The sequence below is a fragment of the Callionymus lyra genome, chromosome 1, assembly GCF_982586985.1.
Source record: "Callionymus lyra chromosome 1, fCalLyr1.hap1.1, whole genome shotgun sequence".
Lineage (NCBI taxonomy): Eukaryota > Metazoa > Chordata > Actinopteri > Syngnathiformes > Callionymidae > Callionymus > Callionymus lyra.
This window is the reverse complement of record NC_141818.1, coordinates 50,972,569-50,991,926: the sequence shown is the minus strand read 5'-3', so window position 1 is coordinate 50,991,926 and position 19,358 is coordinate 50,972,569. Positions and strand designations below refer to the sequence as shown.

Below are 19,358 nucleotides of genomic sequence, written 5' to 3'. Positions count from 1 at the left end.
TCTCTCGCTCGCAGTCGTCGACTGAAAAGGTTCGAGGATCAGATCTGGAGAAACTTTAGTGCCTGAAGCCGGAGCCAGAGTGAGTTTTAACGAGCCTGCGGTCAGACGGAATAAAAGACCAGCGCCTGAATGGCAACACACACACAATTGTACACTCGAACACACACATGTACACACACACACACACACTCTCTCTCGGCTCAGTGGCCTCTTAGAAATCACACTTTTATAATGTCACAGTTCTTCAGTGGACCACTGTGTTGCTGCGACTCAACACACACACACACACACACACACACACACACACACACACACACACCTCACTGGTCCTTCAAAAGAGCCGCGGAGCCGTGTGGGTCGGGTCGTTATATGGATCTCACATCCGGCAGGTTCGACCGTTTCTTTGTCGTCGACGCCGCAAAATGACTTTAACGTCTCGCTGTGATTTACGACGTGTTGCAGTTTCTAGTGAAGCGAACGTTTCTTTGTTCACGACGTTCTGTCGTCTCACAATCGTTTTTAAACTACACACACTTTTGGAGGGAAATAATAGAGACTTTATTTTTTAAAACGTTTTTTTGAAGTAATTGTTTTTAAAGTTAAAGTGACTCGTGGAAATAAGTTCAAATCCTAACGACTGCCAGTCTCTCAAACCTGAGAATGTTCAGACGCTTTGAAAAATAGATGTAAAAAAAACTCGTAACTTGTGGTGATCGTCAGAAATAATTGTTGTGTTGCCGTCGACGACGGAAAAGAAGATGTTTTTTCTTCCATCACAACCTTCAACTCTTCCTCGCCTACTGCACGAGCCGTCGTCCAATCACGATCCTTGAATCTAAGATTCTGGAGATAAAACGTTCGCATCTGATGCACAAGTGTTGTGGCGCAGCAACAGATACACACATCTGTGCGTGTTTGTAAGGTAAGGTAAGGTAAAACTTTATTGATCCCTCAGGAGGTCTCCTTTGGGAAATTGTTTTTTTACAATAGCCAGCAATTTTTCATAAACAATAAAAAATAATACATAAAAAATAAAATAAGAAGAACATAAAGAGGAAGAACAAGATGACACAATCTAAGTCTAAAGACAAAGACAAAGAACATAGGTCAAGGTGTGTGTGTGTGTGTGTGTGTGTGTTCCATTTGGCAGGAAGTCGTCAGACAGATAACGTCGTCACGTTGTGAGTCCTTGTGTACTCGCCGCGACGACTTCCTGGTGTCATCATCCAGCAGGAATGTCTCCTGGAGACGCCGGCGCCGACATATTGATTACCGCCATGGCAACATGAAACACACTCGGCACAACAAGCCTTTGTGCGTGTGTGTGTTTGAAGGTGTGTGTGCGAGAGTGTGTGCGAGTGTGTGTGTCTCTGGACGGATCACTTTACACAAGGCATGTGGGCTCGGGACCAAACTCGGAGCCACTTTTAAATCAGGGAAAAACATCTTTGCAGGACCTTAGATGGTCAGAGTTTGTGTCTGTGAACTCTGGTTTCCTCCCACAGTCAGAGGCAGCTGCCTCACACCCTATGTAGCTGGGACGCTCCTCCCTTTAAAGTCCTGTCGATCAGCTTTAAATAAGTGTTTTTCATCATGAAAACATTAAATATTATTGATGAACTTAATTTACATTTAAATCAATCGTTTATCGATTTACATTTGATTCAGTTTTTAACATTAAATAAAACAAAAACCACAAAAATGATGCGAACATTTTCAATCTGACAAATCTTTTTGATTTAAATAACACATTATTTTTAATTTGATATTCTCTTGTGTGTCTGTGTGTTGCTATGACGATGAAGTTTTCATCTTGACTGTAAATCACGTGATGGTTCGATGCGACTTTAAAAACATCCGTGTTTGTGAAGATGAAGAAACGTTTGTGTTTTTACGACCAAATCCTCAGTAATTCCTCGTCGCTCTCGTAATCTGTCTCTCGCCGGCGCCGCCGTCCATTAACGGCGTCGCTCGCTGGAGCGTCGGGTCGCAGGTTCAAATCCCTGAAGTGTTAGTCATGAAGCAACGTTTGATTCTAAGTAACATTTTCTTTCTCCAGTCGTTTTATTTAGTACAAGTGTGTAGATGTGTGTCATGATACAACGATATATAGTGATACTGTAGTAACAAGTATGTATGTGTAGTATTGTCCAGTACTTGACTCTGGTGTTGTGATAGTGTAGTAACAAGTATGTATGTGTAGTATTGTCCAATACTTGACTCTGGTGTTGCGATAGTGTAGTAACGAGTATATATGCGTAGTATTGTTGAGTACTTGACTCTGGTGTTGTGATAGTGTAGTAACACGTATATATGTGTAGTATTGTCCAGTACTTGACTCTGGTGTTGTGATAGTGTAGTAACAAGGATATATGTGTAGTATTGTCCAGTACTTGACTCTGGTGTTGTGATAGTGTAGTAACAAGTATATATGTGTAGTATTGTCCAGTACTTGACTCTGGTGTTGTGATAGTGTAGTAACAAGGTATATGTGTAGTATTGTCGAGTACTTGACTCTGGTGTTGTGATAGTGTAGTAACAAGGATATATGTGTAGTATTGTCCAGTACTTGACTCTGGTGTTGTGATAGTGTAGTAACAAGTATATATGTGTAGTATTGTCGAGTACTTGACTCTGGTGTTGTGATAGTGTAGTAACAAGGATATATGTGTAGTATTGTCCAGTACTTGACTCTGGTGTTGTGATAGTGTAGTAACAAGTATATATGCGTAGTATTGTCTAGTACTTCACTCTGGTGTTGTGATAGTGTTGTAACAAGTATATATGCGTAGTATTGTGGAGTACTTGCCTCTGGTGTTGTGATTGTGTAGTAACAAGAATGTATCTGTAGTATTGTCTAGTACTTGACTCTGGTGTTGTGATAGTGTAGTAACAAGTATACTGTATATGTGTAGTATTGTCGAGTACTTGACTCTGGTGTTGTGATAGTGTAGTAACAAGGTATATGTGTAGTATTGTCGAGTACTTGACTCTGGTGTTGTGATAGTGTAGTAACAAGGATATATGTGTAGTATTGTCGAGTACTTGACTCTGGTATTGTGATAGTGTAGTAACAAGGTATATGTGTAGTATTGTTGAGTACTTTACTCTGGTGTTGAGATAGTGTAGTATTGTTGAGTACTTGACTCTGGTGTTGTGATAGTGTAGTATTGTTGAGTACTTGACTCTGGTGTTGTGATAGTGTAGTAACAAGGATATATGTGTAGTATTGTCCAGTACTTGACTCTGGTGTTGTAGTATTTACAGACCACATGACTCTTGACGAAGTCGTAACTGCTTTCATTTGTTTTCAAACCAAAATATGTCCAAACATCAGCTTTAAAAGCTGCTGGACTCACTGTATCCTCTCGTCCTCAGTCATCATTCTTCCTTTAGCTTTGCAGGACGTAACGACTGCTGCCATCTAGAGGCCGGAAGTTTAATTGCAAAACAAAATTGAACAAATATCGTGAATATTTAAGTTAGTTGTGTGTGTGTTACAGTCTCAGTGGTTAATGGTTGTTTCTCTCCTTCAGCTGACCTCAGATCAGCTCGTGCTGCTCCTAGAGTTCCTGTTGGAAGAATCAAGTCTGAGCGTCGCGACCCTTCGATCCCTGACGCGAACCTATGACCTGCCGAGTCGAGACGCTGAGGTAAGAGTCGTGTGTAACTGCTGTACAAACACACTGTGTGTGAGTGTGTCTGAGTGTGTGAGTGTGTCTGAGTTTGTGAGTGTGTGTGTCTGTGTGTTTAATGTGTTGTTAATTCTCCTGCAAAAGTCACTTTATAGCCATTATTGACTGAATCACGAGTGTTTGAGACACAAATGTGCTTAATGTGTGTGTCTGCGCATGTGTTAGTGTTTCTATGTGTGTGTTTGTGTGTGTCTATGATCAAGTGAGGAAGTGTTGGGAGGAAATAGGAGGATGTAGAAGAAGAAGAAAAAGTGATTCATGTTTTTAAATCACAGTGAGACTTCCTGTCATGAGGTTGTGTTGTACTTATTAGTTACGAGTCGAGTGTTTGTGTTGTGTTGTGTTTGTTCACAGACGCACAAAGTTGTTACTCAAGTCTTCTCGTGAAACTTCACATCCTTGAATTCCACGGAAAAAAACCTGCTGTGAAAAAACCTCAATGCTAAAAATACACAACTCATTATGTGCACAGACACGCATGGAAACACACTTAAACACACACACATTAAGACACACACACACACACACACACACACACATACACACATACACAAATCTCTCTCAAGTTCAAGATGTTTTCATTCTCAGGTCAATCGTTGTTTCTCTTCTAAATCTATCACTTCTGATTTGGTGACCTTGTGTGACCTTGATGTGACCTTGACCTTGGATGACAAACATGAAGGTCTAAAGATGACGAGTCAGCTGATCTTGTTCACGAGTGACGGAGGTGATCAACCATTGATCCACTACGAGTCACATGACTCTGGTCGGGTTGTGTGTCGACCTCCACGTGTGTGTTGTGTCCTCGAGTGAGAAGAAACACAATATTGTTGTCTGTTGTGCACACGTGTCAGCTGAACATGTGTTGGTGTGTGGAAGACATTGTGAGTCTGAAACACTTATGTGTGTCCATGTGTGTGTTTGTTTCCGTCTGTGTGTCCATGTGTGTGTTTGTGTCGACAAAAACACACACATTTCTTTATGAAGGCAGAAGGGAAGTGTAGTGGTTTGTGAGTGTGTGTGTGTTGATGGTTGTGTAGTAATAAAGTAAGAATGTTAGTGTAAGCGTTTGTGTGTCAGGACCGAGGTCCGGGAGAGGAAACAGGGAATTGTGGGTAACTAGAGGTGCAGCTGCTCCGCCTCAGGGTTCTCCCCAGGAATGTTACCCAGAGAAGAACAGCTGCTGGCGCTGCAGAGGGCAGGAGGACACACACACACACACACACACACACACACACACACACACACACACACACACACACACACACACACACACACACACACACACACACACACACACACACATCAAGATCACATTACATCTGGTGCCGCTCGTCATGTCTGGACGAGGGTTTGTCGTCATCCAAACAAACATGAACCTGAGAGAAATATTATAAAACTTGATGCTGTTCGTCTCACTGGAGCAGAAGATCAACACAACACAATCTCGTGCTAACATGTCACGACACACACACACCGTCTCGTGCTAACATGTCACGACACACAAACAGTCTCGTGCTAACATGTCACGGACACACAAACAATCTTATGCTAACATGTCACGACACACACACAATCTCGTGCTAACATGTCACGACACACGCACCATCTCGTGCTAACATGTCACGGCACACGCGCCATCTCGTGCTAACATGTCACGACACACGCGCCATCTCGCGCTAACATGTCACGACACGGGCACCATCTCGCGCTAACATGTCACGACACGGGCACCATCTCGCGCTAACACGTCACGACACACGCACCATCTCGCGTTAACATGTCACGACACACACACCATCTCGCGCTAACATGTGACGACACACGCACCATCTCGCGCTAACATGTCACGACACACGCACCATCTCGCGCTAACATGTCACGACACACGCACCATCTCGTGCTAACATGTCACGACACACACACAATCTTATGCTAACATGTCACGACACAAACACAATCTTATGCTAACATGTCACGACACACGCACCATCTCTTGCTAACATGTCACGACACACGCACCATCTCGTGCTAACATGTCACGACACACGCGCCATCTCGCGCTAACATGTCACGACACACGCGCCATCTCGCGCTAACATGTCACGACACATGCGCCATCTTGCGCTAACATGTCACGACACGGGCACCATCTCGCGCTAACATGTCACGACACACGCACCATCTCGCGCTAACATGTCACGACACACGCACCATCTCGCGCTAACATGTCACGACACACACACAATCGTATGCTAACATGTCACGACACAAACACAATCTTATGCTAACATGTCACGACACACACACAATCTCGTGCTAACATGTCACGACACAAACACAATCTCGTGCTAACATGTCACGACACAAACACAATCTTATGCTAACATGTCACGACACACACACCATCTCGCGCTAACATGTCACGACACACGCACCATCTTGCGCTAACATGTCACGACACACGCGCCCTCTCGCGCTAACATGTCACGACACACGCGCCCTCTTGCGCTAACATGTCAAGACACACGCGCCCTCTCGCGCTAACATGTCACGACACGCGCACTATCTCGCGCTAACATGTCACGACACACGCGCCATCTCGCGCTAACATGTCACGACACACGCACCATCTCACACTAACATGTCACGACACACGCACCATATCGTGCTAACATGTCACGACACACGCACCATCTCGCGCTAACATGTCACGACACACGCGCCCTCTCGCGCTAACATGTCACGACACACGCGCCCTCTCGCTCTAACATGTCACGACACGCGCACTATCTCGCGCTAACATGTCACGACACACGCGCCATCTCGCGCTAACATGTCACCACACACGCACCATCTCGCGCTAACATGTCACCACACACGCACCATCTCGCACTAACATGTCACGACACACGCACCGTCTCGCGCTAACATGTCACGACACACGCACCATCTCGCGCTAACATGTGACGACACACGCACCATCTCGCGCTAACATGTCACGACACACGCGCCCTCTCGCGCTAACATGTCACGACACACGCGCCCTCTCGCGCTAACATGTCACGACACACGCGCCCTCTCGCTCTAACATGTCACGACACGCGCACTATCTCGCGCTAACATGTCACGACACACGCGCCATCTCGCGCTTACATATCACCACACACGCACCATCTCGCACTAACATGTCACGACACACGCACCATCTCCCGCTAACATGTCACGACACACGCACCATCTCGCGCTAACATGTCACGACACACGTACCATCTCGCGCTAACATGTCACGACACACGCACCATCTCGCGCTAACATGTCACGACACACGCGCCATCTCGCGCTAACATGTCACGACACACGCGCCATCTCGCGCTAACATGTCACGACACACGCGCCATCTCGCGCTAACATGTCACGACACACGCGCCATCTCGCGCTAACATGTCACGACACACGCGCCATCTCGCGCTAACATGTCACGACACACGCGCCATCTCGCGCTAACATGTCACGACACACGCGCCATCTCGCGCTAACATGTCACGACACACGCGCCATCTCGCGCTAACATGTCACGACACACGCGCCATCTCGCGCTAACATGTCACGACACGGGCGCCATCTCGCGCTAACATGTCACGACACACGCGCCATCTCGCGCTAACATGTCACGACACACGCGCCATCTCGCGCTAACATGTCACGACACACGCGCCATCTCGCGCTAACATGTCACGACACACGCGCCATCTCGCGCTAACATGTCACGACACACGCGCCATCTCGCGCTAACATGTCACGACACACGCGCCATCTCGCGCTAACATGTCACGACACACGCACCATCTCGCGCTAACATGTCACGACACACGCGCCATCTCGCGCTAACATGTCACGACACACGCACCATCTCGTGCTAACATGTCACGACACACGCGCCATCTCGCGCTAACATGTCACGACACACGCACCATCTCGCGCTAACATGTCACGACACACACACCATCTCGCGCTAAACTAAACTATACTATAATATCTAAACTAACTCTAACTTGTTCTCCAGGTGCGTCATCGCTGGTGTGAGCTGCTGATCAAACACAGATTCTCTGGCGAGTACAAACACGTGCAGCACTTCCTGGTTCATGAGCAGGTGAGATGACGTCATTGATGACATCATTGATGACACGTCAACATTATGTTGTTGTTTGTTTGTTGTTGTTGTTCAGGCCATGGGTGTTTATCTCTACGGCGAACTGATGCTCCACGAGGACTCGGAGCAGCAGGCGCTCGCTCGCCGCTGCCTCTCGCTGGTCGACCAGGACATGGACCAATCAGCACGCAGGGTGGTGGAGCAGATGGTGCTGTGACAGGTAGATGCTCTTCTCTGATTGGTTGTGTCAGTTGGATGCTCTTCTCTGATTGGTTGTGACAGGTAGATGCTCTTCTCCGATTGGTTGTGACAGGTAGATGCTCTTCTCTGATTGGTTGTGACAGGTAGATGCTCTTCTCTGATTGGTTGTGACAGGTAGATGCTCTTCTCTGATTGGTTGTGACAGGTAGATGCTCTTCTCTGATTGGTTGTGACAGGTAGATGCTCTTCTCTGATTGGTTGTGACAGGTAGATTCTCTTCTCTGATTTGTTGTGTCAGTTGGATGCTCTTCTCTGATTGGTTGTGACAGGTAGATGCTCTTCTCTGATTGGTTGTGTCAGTTGGATGCTCTTCTCTGATTGGTTGTGACGGGTAGATTCTCTTCTCTGATTGGTTGTGACAGGTAGATTTCTTCTCTGATTGGTTGTGACGGGTGGATTATCATCTCTGATTGGTTGCTCGAACATCAGGATGATTTTAACTCTTAGGACGTTGCTGTTGCGTGTTTGTCTGGTCACATGGTCCTCCAGTACACGCCAGACGTGATCACGTGACCAGAGTCCGAGACACACGTGTGAATCCAAGCGTCTACATTCCTGCGCCATCACGCCGTGTGTGTCTGCGAGTGTTTGTTCTGCGGAGTGAGGACCTTTCTCTCCGTCAGGAAGTGTTTGTCAGGAATTTTGGAATGTTTTGGTCAAACAAACGTGAAGGATTTCTACGAGAGTCGAGTTTCGTTTACGTTTGTTCTTGAGCAGGAGAGTCGGTTCATCACTGAAGGAATGAAGAATAAAAACCTGACGAAGAAACTTCTTCAGTTGAGATTCTTGAATTAACTTCATTTAAACTCAAATGTTTTTTACCTTAAACATCATGTTTAGCAAATATTTATTCATAATTGTAAAATTATATATTTTGATTATGAATAAACATTTAAAAATACAATAAAAATGTTTTATAAAGTTTAAGAATAAATCGACTGAAGAAAAATGTGTATAATGTAGTGAATACTATGTAATCATTTCACTTTGACTTTGATCTCATTTTAAAATATATATATTTTTACATCAAAAGTAACCAAATTAAATACAAATATTTTGATACTTCAAACATATTCAAGTATTTATTGAACATTTTTTAATAAACACACAAAAATAAATAATAATAATAATAATAATAATAAATAAATCATTTTGAAGATAAACATAGTTTGTAAAAGTATCAACAAACAAATCTATTTTAACTTTAATTCCATTTAACATTTAATATGAATTACAACTAAACACACACTTATACACAAACACATCAACACACACACATCAACACTTATACACTTATACACACACATCAACACTTATACACTTACACACACACATCAACACTTATACACTTATACACACACATCAACACTTATACACTTACACACACACATCAACACTTATACACACACACATCAACACACTCACACAAACGTCATTGAGCTCTTCCCAAGTCGTGTGAAGCAGTTTGATTGACACCAATCAATCATTATCAAGAACAAAGATGTCTGAAGATCCAGATGATTCTGATGTGTTTGAAGTGGAGGTTCAAGGTCACAACACGTTCTGACGCTTCATAGACCTGAAGGTCATCACGATCCAACTCAAGATATTTCAATGGTTTCAACATATTAACTGCTCCCTCGGGTTCTACCTTCACGTGACCTCCACCGAAGATCTTCTGCTCTAAAGCCACAACAAGTGGTGAGAAGGTGGTCCCTGCTGGTCCTCCCCCCTCCACATGCCTCTGGAATCCCTCCTGATCCACTTAATGAGGGCATTTCTCGGGGTCGGCCGAGCGTGGGGAACGAAGAGGAACGAAGAGGAACGAAGACCGACACTTTCCCTCACATCTCGGGAGGAGGTCTCGGAGGTCCGGCTCCTCCAGCGTCCGGGCCGTGTGGGTTCCTGGCGTGCTGATTTGTGGTTATGATAAAATCACATTGCCAGGGATTACCACATGGTCCGGACCCAGAACCAGCAGAGACTCCAGGACCGGACAGATCCTCCTCCGGGGCAGAGCTTAGCTGATTGGTGAACAGTGATTGATCCTCTTTGTTCACAGTGGCTAAGTTCTGCCGCTGAGGAGACAAAGTTCTTCTTATCTCGTGGACATCATGGCTTCCATCAGCTTCCGCCTTGTTTTCCTGCCTCAGAGCCGTCACCCTCGTCTCCCCTCGTCCTCCCTCGTCTCCCTCGTCTCCCTCGTCTCCCTCGTCTCCCTCGTCTCCCTCGTCACCCTCGTCACCCTCGTCTCCCCTCGTCTTCCCTCGTCTCCCCTCGTCCTCCCTCGTCTCCCTCGTCTCCCTCGTCTCCCCTCGTCCTCCCTCGTCTCCCCTCGTCCTCCCTCGTCTCCCCTCGTCTCCCCTCGTCCTCCCTCGTCTCCCCTCGTCTCCCCTCGTCCTCCCTCGTCTCCCCTCGTCCTCCCTCGTCTCCCCTCGTCTCCCCTCGTCCTCCCTCGTCTCCCCTCGTCTCCCCTCGTCCTCCCTCGTCTCCCCTCGTCTCCCTCGTCCTCCCTCGTCTCCCCTCGTCTCCCCTCGTCCTCCCTCGTCTCCCCTCGTCTCCCCTCGTCCTCCCTCGTCTCCCCTCGTCCTCCCTCGTCTCCCCTCGTCTCCCCTCGTCCTCCCTCGTCTCCCCTCGTCCTCCCTCGTCTCCCCTCGTCTCCCCTCGTCCTCCCTCGTCTCCCCTCGTCTCCCTCGTCTCCCCCTCTCAAGACCTTCACCTTGAACTCACAACTTCAATCCACACAACGTTGCTACACAACTAATGAGCGCCAGGCTTTCATGTGCTCTCGCTGAAGATGATCCTGAGGACACTGTTGGATGAAGCTCTGGTGGAGAAGGTAAGTGTTCTGGAGTGAAGCTTCATTCACAACTAATGAGGCTCAAACAGTCGTTACTGACGACACATTTCATCAAACGCACAAAAAAAGATCTTCACGAGTTGAATTAACGACTTTTCAAAGTCTTATTGCACAAAATATATTTTAAAATCCAATGTTGTTGGTTTATGAATATATGTGTAGTATTGTCCAGTACTTGACTCTGGTGTTGTGATAGTGTAGTAACAAGGATATATGTGTAGTATTGTCCAGTACTTGACTCTGGTGTTGTGATAGTGTAGTAACAAGGATATATGTGTAGTTTTGTCCAGTACTTGACTCTGGTGTTGTGATAGTGTAGTAACAAGGATATATGTGTAGTATTGTCCAGTACTTGACTCTGGTGTTGTGATAGTGTAGTAACAAGTATATATGTGTAGTATTGTCCAGTACTTGACTCTGGTGTTGTGATAGTGTAGTAACAAGTATATATGTGTAGTATTGTCCAGTACTTGACTCTGGTGTTGTGATAGTGTAGTAACAAGGATATATGTGTAGTATTGTCCAGTACTTGACTCTGGTGTTGTGATAGTGTAGTAACAAGTATATATGTGTAGTATTGTCCAGTACTTGACTCTGGTGTTGTGATAGTGTAGTAACAAGTATATATATGTAGTATTGTCCAGTACTTGACTCTGGTGTTGTGATAGTGTAGTAACAAGGATATATGTGTAGTATTGTCCAGTACTTGACTCTGGTGTTGTGATAGTGTAGTAACAAGTATATATGTGTAGTATTGTCCAGTACTTGACTCTGGTGTTGTGATAGTGTAGTAACAAGTATATATGTGTAGTATTGTCCAGTACTTGACTCTGGTGTTGTGATAGTGTAGTAACAAGTATATATGTGTAGTATTGTCCAGTACTTGACTCTGGTGTTGTGATAGTGTAGTAACAAGTATATATGTGTAGTATTGTCCAGTACTTGACTCTGGTGTTGTGATAGTGTAGTAACAAGTATATATGTGTAGTATTGTCCAGTACTTGACTCTGGTGTTGTGATAGTGTAGTAACAAATATATATGTGTAGTATTGTCCAGTACTTGACTCTGGTGTTGTGATAGTGTAGTAACAAGTATATATGTGTAGTATTGTCCAGTACTTGACTCTGGTGTTGTGATAGTGTAGTAACAAATATATATGTGTAGTATTGTCCAGTATTTGACTCTGGTGTTGTGATAGTGTAGTAACAAGTATATATGTGTAGTATTGTCCAGTACTTGACTCTGGTGTTGTAGTATTTACAGACTACATGACTCTTGATGAAGTCTTAACTGCTTTCATTTGTTTTCAAACCAAAATATGTCCAAACATCAGCTTTAAAAGCTGCTGGACTCACTGTATCCTCTCGTCCTCAGTCATCAGTCTTCTTTTAGCTGTGGAGTTTGTCATTTCAAAGTCGTCGTCCTCGACTCAAAAGTTCCAACTTGATGGAAACATCAGGATCTTTAGACGTTTTTAAACAAGTTGTTGAACTTTGGTGATGATATGAAGCTTTTATTTTGAAGTTTTGACGTTCAGAAACACCTGCTCTTGACCTTCGACCCTACAGATCATGAGTGTTTAGAAAAAACGGAACAATCGTCAAAGGAGTGAAACGAGCACCAGTCCTGCTCCGTCTCTCCGAGGCTTTTTTTGGACGAGATAATGCTGGAGAATAATGGCGGCGCCAAGATGGCGGAGGACAGATGTGTGAATTAGACATGAGCGTCGTCTATATTTAGACGCGTTCAGAGAGTAACAGCCATCAAAGGTCCGAACATCCAACGCTGATTAATCGCCGGCTAATGGCGAGGAAATGGTGCTCGAAGCATCAAAGTCGTGCAGCGACTGGAAATAAACGCCTCCTGATCGCGCCTTCGTCTCTCCGCCCCCGACTAGATGGATCGTCCGGGTCCAGCTGACGCCGACCTGCTCATCCTGGTTCTGGAGGTTCTGCAGCAACATCTGGGCTCGGCCTCCTGTGCCTACTGAGCTGAATATCAGTTTGATCAGAACCACTGGCTCAGTTCAGCAGGAACAGGAGTTCGGTCCGAACACGACGACAGCGAAATCTTTAAAAACCTTAACTTGAGTCTAAACCTGGTGTTTTTAACTGATCTGGAGACAGTTTTACTTCACGAGCTCGAAGAACCTTCAACATACTTCAGTACAACTGTGGTCATCGAAGTTCAACAACTGATCACAGAATATTCTGGATCATTACGTCTCAGGTTCTGTGTCAACATTATTAAAATGGCAGCCGTCCAGAGACAGAGTTCAAGGTCACAACAGTTGCAATAAATGAAAATAATTTACTTAACCTTGAAAAATAAACACGTATGAAATAAAAGTAGAATCATTTGAACGAACCATCAATGATACTAGGTTTGAAAAACTGCAGTAGTTCTAACACACATGGCTCAAAAGGCGTGGCCTTGGGGGAGAGTCTGAAGAAAGGGTTTGTTAAACACGTGAGGAAGAAACTGACACGAAACATCTTGTCGTGATAAACTTTGAGTCGTTTAGAGACAAATAAAAAACTTCATCGTCGAGTCAAACTGTGACGTAAGATTTAAGCTTCAAATAAATATTAAAAATTAAACTGTTCGAGGCTCGAGACGAACAAAGAGTCGATGATTGTTGTTGACGGTGAATCATGACATGAACTTGATAGTTTACAAACATGTGTATTGATGCTGGTTCAAGTGTCGACTGTACTCGTGTTAAGAGTGAGAAACGTTACCTCCAACCCAGGCTAGCTGGGAACAACTTGACGGAGAAACAGTTTGAGTTAAAGTGAGAAGCGGTTACTGTGATGTATCGTCCTACAACATGTATGTTCTTCTTCAACATGTATGTTCTTCTTCGACATGTATGTTCGTGATCCTTCAACATGTATGTTCTTCTTCAACATGTATGTTCTTCTTCGACATGTATGTTCTTCTTCGACATGTATGTTCTTCTTCAACATGTATGTTCTTCTTCAACATGTATGTTCTTCTTCAACATGTATGTCCGTGATCCTTCAACATGTATGTTCTTCTTCAACATGTATGTTCTTCTTCACCTCGCGCTCAAACATCTCTCATGTCCTGCAGGTGTGGACCGAAGACAAACACGACTCACGCTGCAGGAATGTTAAGAGAAAATACTTCTCTTCGCAGTAAACGAATACAGAACGAGGACAGATGGACGAAGAAGGTTCGACGTCTTTAAAGAAACACAAAGTTCCAGAAGATTCGAGTGTTTAGTCTGAAGTCAGAACGTGTTCCTGGAGTTTAGACTCAAGATCTCAGGTGTGACTTCAACTGAACAACTGTGTGTTTTTGTTCATGTGGAATGTTTGTATTAAATTGTATTTTTATAAAATACTCTTTTGGCCTCTTTTGAAAACTACTAACATCGTTACAGTTTTAAAACCTGGAAATTAAAAACTGAAATGAACGATGGTGAAGAAATTTAGTTTTTAGTATTTTTATGATTATTTAAACAACTTCTACTCTCAGTACATCTTATTAAAGGTATTTATTCTAGTGTTTATAGTTCATTTGTTACGCGGCAACACAGAGAAAAATATTGTATACAATTTCAGTTCTATTGACTATTACTGTCTTAAAGGTGTTTTATTTTGAAAGAACACGGTATTTTCTCAGAGTCAACATGATCATGTGACTCTTGACACATGATCAACATGATCATGTGACTCTTGACACATGATCAACATGATCATGTGACTCTTGACACATGATCAACATGATCATGTGTCAAGAGTCACATGATCAACATGATCATGTGACTCTTGACTCGTCAAGACGCTCAAAGTTCAGTCAAGAAATAAACAGTGAACTCGTGAAAATGATTGAAACACAAACGTCGTGTTATAATCTTTTTTTTATCTTTTCTTTCACATCAAGACTTTTTTCTGTTGCACTTTTCTTACGTCATTTATGAAAAACTGACACAAACAATGTTGTGTTTACAACACAGTCATTAAAGGTTCACGACATGAAGTGACCCCTGAAGAAAAACCATGTTCTTCCAAGTATCCGTGGTTTCTTTAGATCGACCGGAGGAACGACTTTTGTACTCGACTGTTGAACCATTTCTACTCTCGAACCGCCTCGACCCTTAAACCGCCTCGACCCTTAAACCGTCTCGACCCTTAAACCGCCTCGACCCTTAAACCGTCTCGACCCTTAAACCGCCTCGACCCTTAAACCGTCTCGACCCTTAAACCGTCTCGACCCTTAAACCGCCTCGACCCTTAAACCGTCTCGACCCTTAAACCGTCTCGACCCTTAAACCGCCTCGACCCTTAAACCGTCTCGACCCTTAAACCGCCTCGACCCTTAAACCGTCTCGACCCTTAAACCGTCTCGACCCTTAAACCGCCTCGACCCTTAAACCGTCTCGACCCTTAAACCGCCTCGACCCTTAAACCACCTCGACCCTTAAACCACCGTCTCGACCCTTAAACCGTCGTCTCCACCCTTAAACCGCCTCGACCCTTAAACCGTCTCGACACTTAAACCGTCTCGACACTTAAACCACTGTTTCGACCCTTAAACCGTCGTCTCGACCCTTAAACCATCTCGACTCCAGTGACGTCGACGTTCTTCAAAGAAGGAGAAGAAGAAGAAGAACTTGACGACGACAACAGTGATGAAAACAGACTCACATCAATAGTTCTGTCGGCAAAAAACACCTTGAATTTGGCTTCAGCTCAAAATCAGATGATGACAAACTAACCAGCAGCAAAAATACACTTTCATTTCCAACAACACGCATAAATAACACTCTGACACACACTCTGACACACACTCTCTCTCTCCACTGACGTGACGCAGAACGTTGGTGAAGATTTTATTGTGTGTGAAAATGAAACGTCGGTGACAATTATCAACGACTGAGAAGCAACAAGAGTCGCCCGCGTGTAAAGTGTGCGTTTGTCGAGGGACCGTCTTTTAATTGTGCGTCTTTACAGTCGAGCAGCGTCGCATGAAACATTCATTCTTTCTTTCTTTAATGAGTGGGAGGACGAGAGGAACGAACCGATGCTTCTCTTTTGCCGTGATCCGTCACCGTGTGTCCTTGTGGGCCTCGTACCCGTTGTGCGTCTGTGTGCGTTAGTGTGCGTCTGTGCGTTTGTGCGACACACTCCCGTCACACCGGAGCTCGTTTGTCACGCTGTGGTCGAGGCGAGCGTCTGATGACGGGTCACGTGCTCTAACGTCAGCGATCTGTGGCCTCACCTGTCGCTTCACCTGTCGCCTCACCTGTGGCCTCACCTGTGGCCTCACCTGTCGCTTCACCTGTGGCCTCACCTGTGGCCTCACCTGTCGGCGTGCGAGCGAGCGATGGCGTCCAGAAGCGCCTCGACCCTCAGACGAGCGACGCCGCCGTCGTCCGCCCGACTGACAAACCGCCTCCGTGACTCCAGGACGAGCTCCGCCTCCTCCTCCACTCGACTGCGCTGAACCACCTGAAGAGTCAAAACTTGAAGTTTGATCTGAAGAAACACAACTTTACACACAGAACAGCTTCTACACACGCATCAGTCAAGAACACACAGGTCAATAGCTACCTGCTGAGTTCACTGAGAGGGAGTGAGACACTTACAAGAAGGGCTGCTGAGAGTAAATCGCAGGGACGGGCCCTCAGGGGCCGGAGAGGGATTCTTTGCTGGACCGAACAAACTCGGAAAAAATTAAATACAATATAATATAATATTAGATCCACGTGTCGGCGTCCAATCAGGTTTCAGCGACGAGTGACGTCACTGACAGATGGACTCGTGTCCTGTGATCGGACCAGAACTTTGACAGCGACACGTAAATGTCGGTGAAAGTTTTTTTTTAAATATATTTGAAATGTTATTTATCAATAAATCAATAGAGAGGAAATGAAAAGTCGAGCAGCGACGCCTTCAATGATTTCATTTTCACCGAAACAAGTTCAAATCTTGTGTTTTAGTTTTTAACTGCTAATGAATCCTTGGTTTTCTTTTCGCCTTCTTTTATGAAAATGTGCATTTTTTTTACTGGACGAACTTGTTAAAGTTCACGTTTACTTTTGGTGGATTCGTTAAATCATCGACTAATCTCTTAAAATACACTTTAACTTCTGAGATTTAGTTATATATACTGTGTATATATATATATATATATATATATACACAGTATATATATCTTATTTTCCTTCTCTCACAGGTGAGTTCATGGATTCACCTGTAGGTGTAACGGCTCATATTAAGGTTGATTCTGTTTGATGCTCCAGACGCGGATCATTTTCATGATGTTATGAAGTTTATCAACTGAACGTCACTGGAGATGATCTTCTCACTGGTTTAGAGTCAGAAAGTGATTCAGTAATAATTTCATGATTCATTTTATTTTTGACCATAAACACAAAACAATGTTTGTTTAAAGTCGTTCGACACCAGCTATAGATCTTTGGACACCGAGCTGTCAGTTGGTTTAACCAGATTATTTATGATGGTTCTGATCATCTTGTGAAGATGTCGTTCCTTCAGGTTTTGAAAGTCAGAGAATAAAGTAAGTAAGTAATATTTGTAGAGAGCTTTTCCAGACCAGGGTCACAAAGCGCTTAAACAATCAAAACAATACTCAATAAAGTATATATTTTAAAGATCAAGATAATACTGAGAACAACACAGGAGTCTCAGAGAATCAAGGAAAAGCTCAAATAAAAGATGTTTCTTGGTTCATCATCATAAGAACATTCGTCTCTCTCGCACTAGAACCTCTAATGACCTCTAATGACCTCTAATGACCTCTAATGACCTCTGATGACCTCGTTTCCTCACCGTGGCGAAGGCCTCCGTGGATCCACTGGTCCGACAGAAAACCGCGGCGTCGACCACGAGGTCGAGGATCAATCCCGGAGAAAGCGGCGTCTGCCGGGCGAGCGGCGACAGGCGGGCGACGAAATACTCCAGCTGCTGCTCTGGAGGAGGACGAGGAGAGGCGGAGAACAGGTTGTGCGTGTGCAGCCACGCTTCCTCGGCGAGTACCTGGGGACGAAGGTGACATTTGAGTCGCTATCACATGGCGGCGGCGGCGGCGAGGAAATGAGGTTCGGACGCGCCGCTCATAATCGTGACAAATGAACGTGCAGATAAGACTGGAGTCGAGGTCACGAGCAGCGGCGGACGATCAGGAGACGAGGAGCTCGGAGGCCAGCTGGCCAGACGCTGGCGGGGAAATCAATACTACCTTCTCCTCCTCGCCCTCCTCGCTCTCCTCCTCAGCGTCTCTCAGACCATCCATAATTTATTCTTTAATGTGTTCTTCATTCCTCTGTTTGTTGAGCAGCTTCAGGCGACGGAACGACAGCAAACACAGCGACGTGAGTTTGGTTCTCATATCTAACGAGCTCTGGATCGTCTCTTCAGAAGCTTCAGGACACCAGGATATTGGAGCCGCAGCAGGAGAGGAAATGTACTCTTAAAATACTCTTAAAATACTCTGTAGATTTCAGTACTTGACGGCGGTGGATGTTTTCAAGAGATGGACGTTGGTTTAATACGATGACGTTCAAAATAATATCCACAAAATGACCTTCAACATCTTCATCACTCGTTTGAACAACCCTCTCAGTTACGCTGACCTGGACGGCTCCCGTAATGCTTTGCCGCCCAGCAGACCAATCACAGCGGTAAATAACGTATTTTTAAATATAATATTGAGTGTGTAGAAAGGCATCATGGGAGTTCAGTGGTTGAAGTTTATCAAACAAATCAAGTTTGTAACAGAGACGAGTTGATGTTCCTTCAGCTCATTCTATATATTATTATATACATTATATTATATACTGTGTATCTGTGAAACACTGAGGCTTTTGTTAACGTGTCAAACTTAAAGAAACTTTTATATCATTGATGTTCTACTGATTATTACTGTCTGCTTTATTTTATTAATGGATGATATTTTCTTCCATCAGTGACTCTGGACTCGTCAAGTTTACTCCAGAAATAAACCTGTTAACTAGTGAAAGTTATTGAAACTTAAACTCTCTGCACTGACAACAACAACAACAACAACAACAACAACAACAACAACAACAACAACAACAACCCAGAGATCGTGACTCACGGAGAAGATTCCAGGAAGTTACATGTTTACATGTTTACATGTTTACATGTTGACAGAAGTGGATTCAGATGATTCCAGTCATTTATCAGGAAACGTGTAAAGACTTGAATATTCAAAAGGTAAAATGAAATGTTATATATATATATATATATATATATTTATATTATTCATTTCATATTCATGAACAAGTTAAAAAACAACGAAGCTACACATGAACATAACTTGTGTCTGAGTGAGATCTTTGTATTTGAATGTATTTAAATAATGATTCACACT

The 19,358-nt window shown here is 44.3% G+C and overlaps 2 protein-coding genes across 3 annotated transcripts in view; one reads left to right on the top strand and one right to left on the bottom strand.

The window, feature by feature from the left end:
* aopep (aminopeptidase O (putative)) overlaps positions 1-14,339 on the top strand; it is a 94,844-nt gene extending 80,505 nt beyond the window's left edge. Inside the window, exons 15-18 of one of the 2 annotated variants that reach the window (XM_087811930.1) lie at positions 3,537-3,653; positions 7,762-7,807; positions 7,925-8,068; positions 14,067-14,339. In XM_087811930.1, coding sequence (XP_087668056.1) covers positions 3,537-3,653; positions 7,762-7,807; positions 7,925-8,068; positions 14,067-14,110 — 351 coding nt within the window. In that variant the 3' untranslated portion in view covers positions 14,111-14,339. Of the gene's footprint in view, positions 1-3,536; positions 3,654-7,761; positions 7,849-7,924; positions 8,069-14,066 lie in introns of both variants that reach the window. The other variant, XM_087811939.1, reaches the window with a different exon arrangement.
* A 1,479-nt stretch (positions 14,340-15,818) lies between these two features.
* Positions 15,819-19,358, bottom strand: part of fancc (FA complementation group C) — a 29,048-nt gene continuing 25,508 nt past the window's right edge. The window contains exons 13-14 of the mRNA XM_087785591.1: positions 17,795-18,001; positions 15,819-16,450 (exon numbers count right to left, since the gene is read on the bottom strand). Of these exons, the coding sequence (XP_087641717.1) occupies positions 16,301-16,450; positions 17,795-18,001 (357 nt within the window). The 3' untranslated portion in view covers positions 15,819-16,300. The remainder of the gene's footprint in view (positions 16,451-17,794; positions 18,002-19,358) is intronic.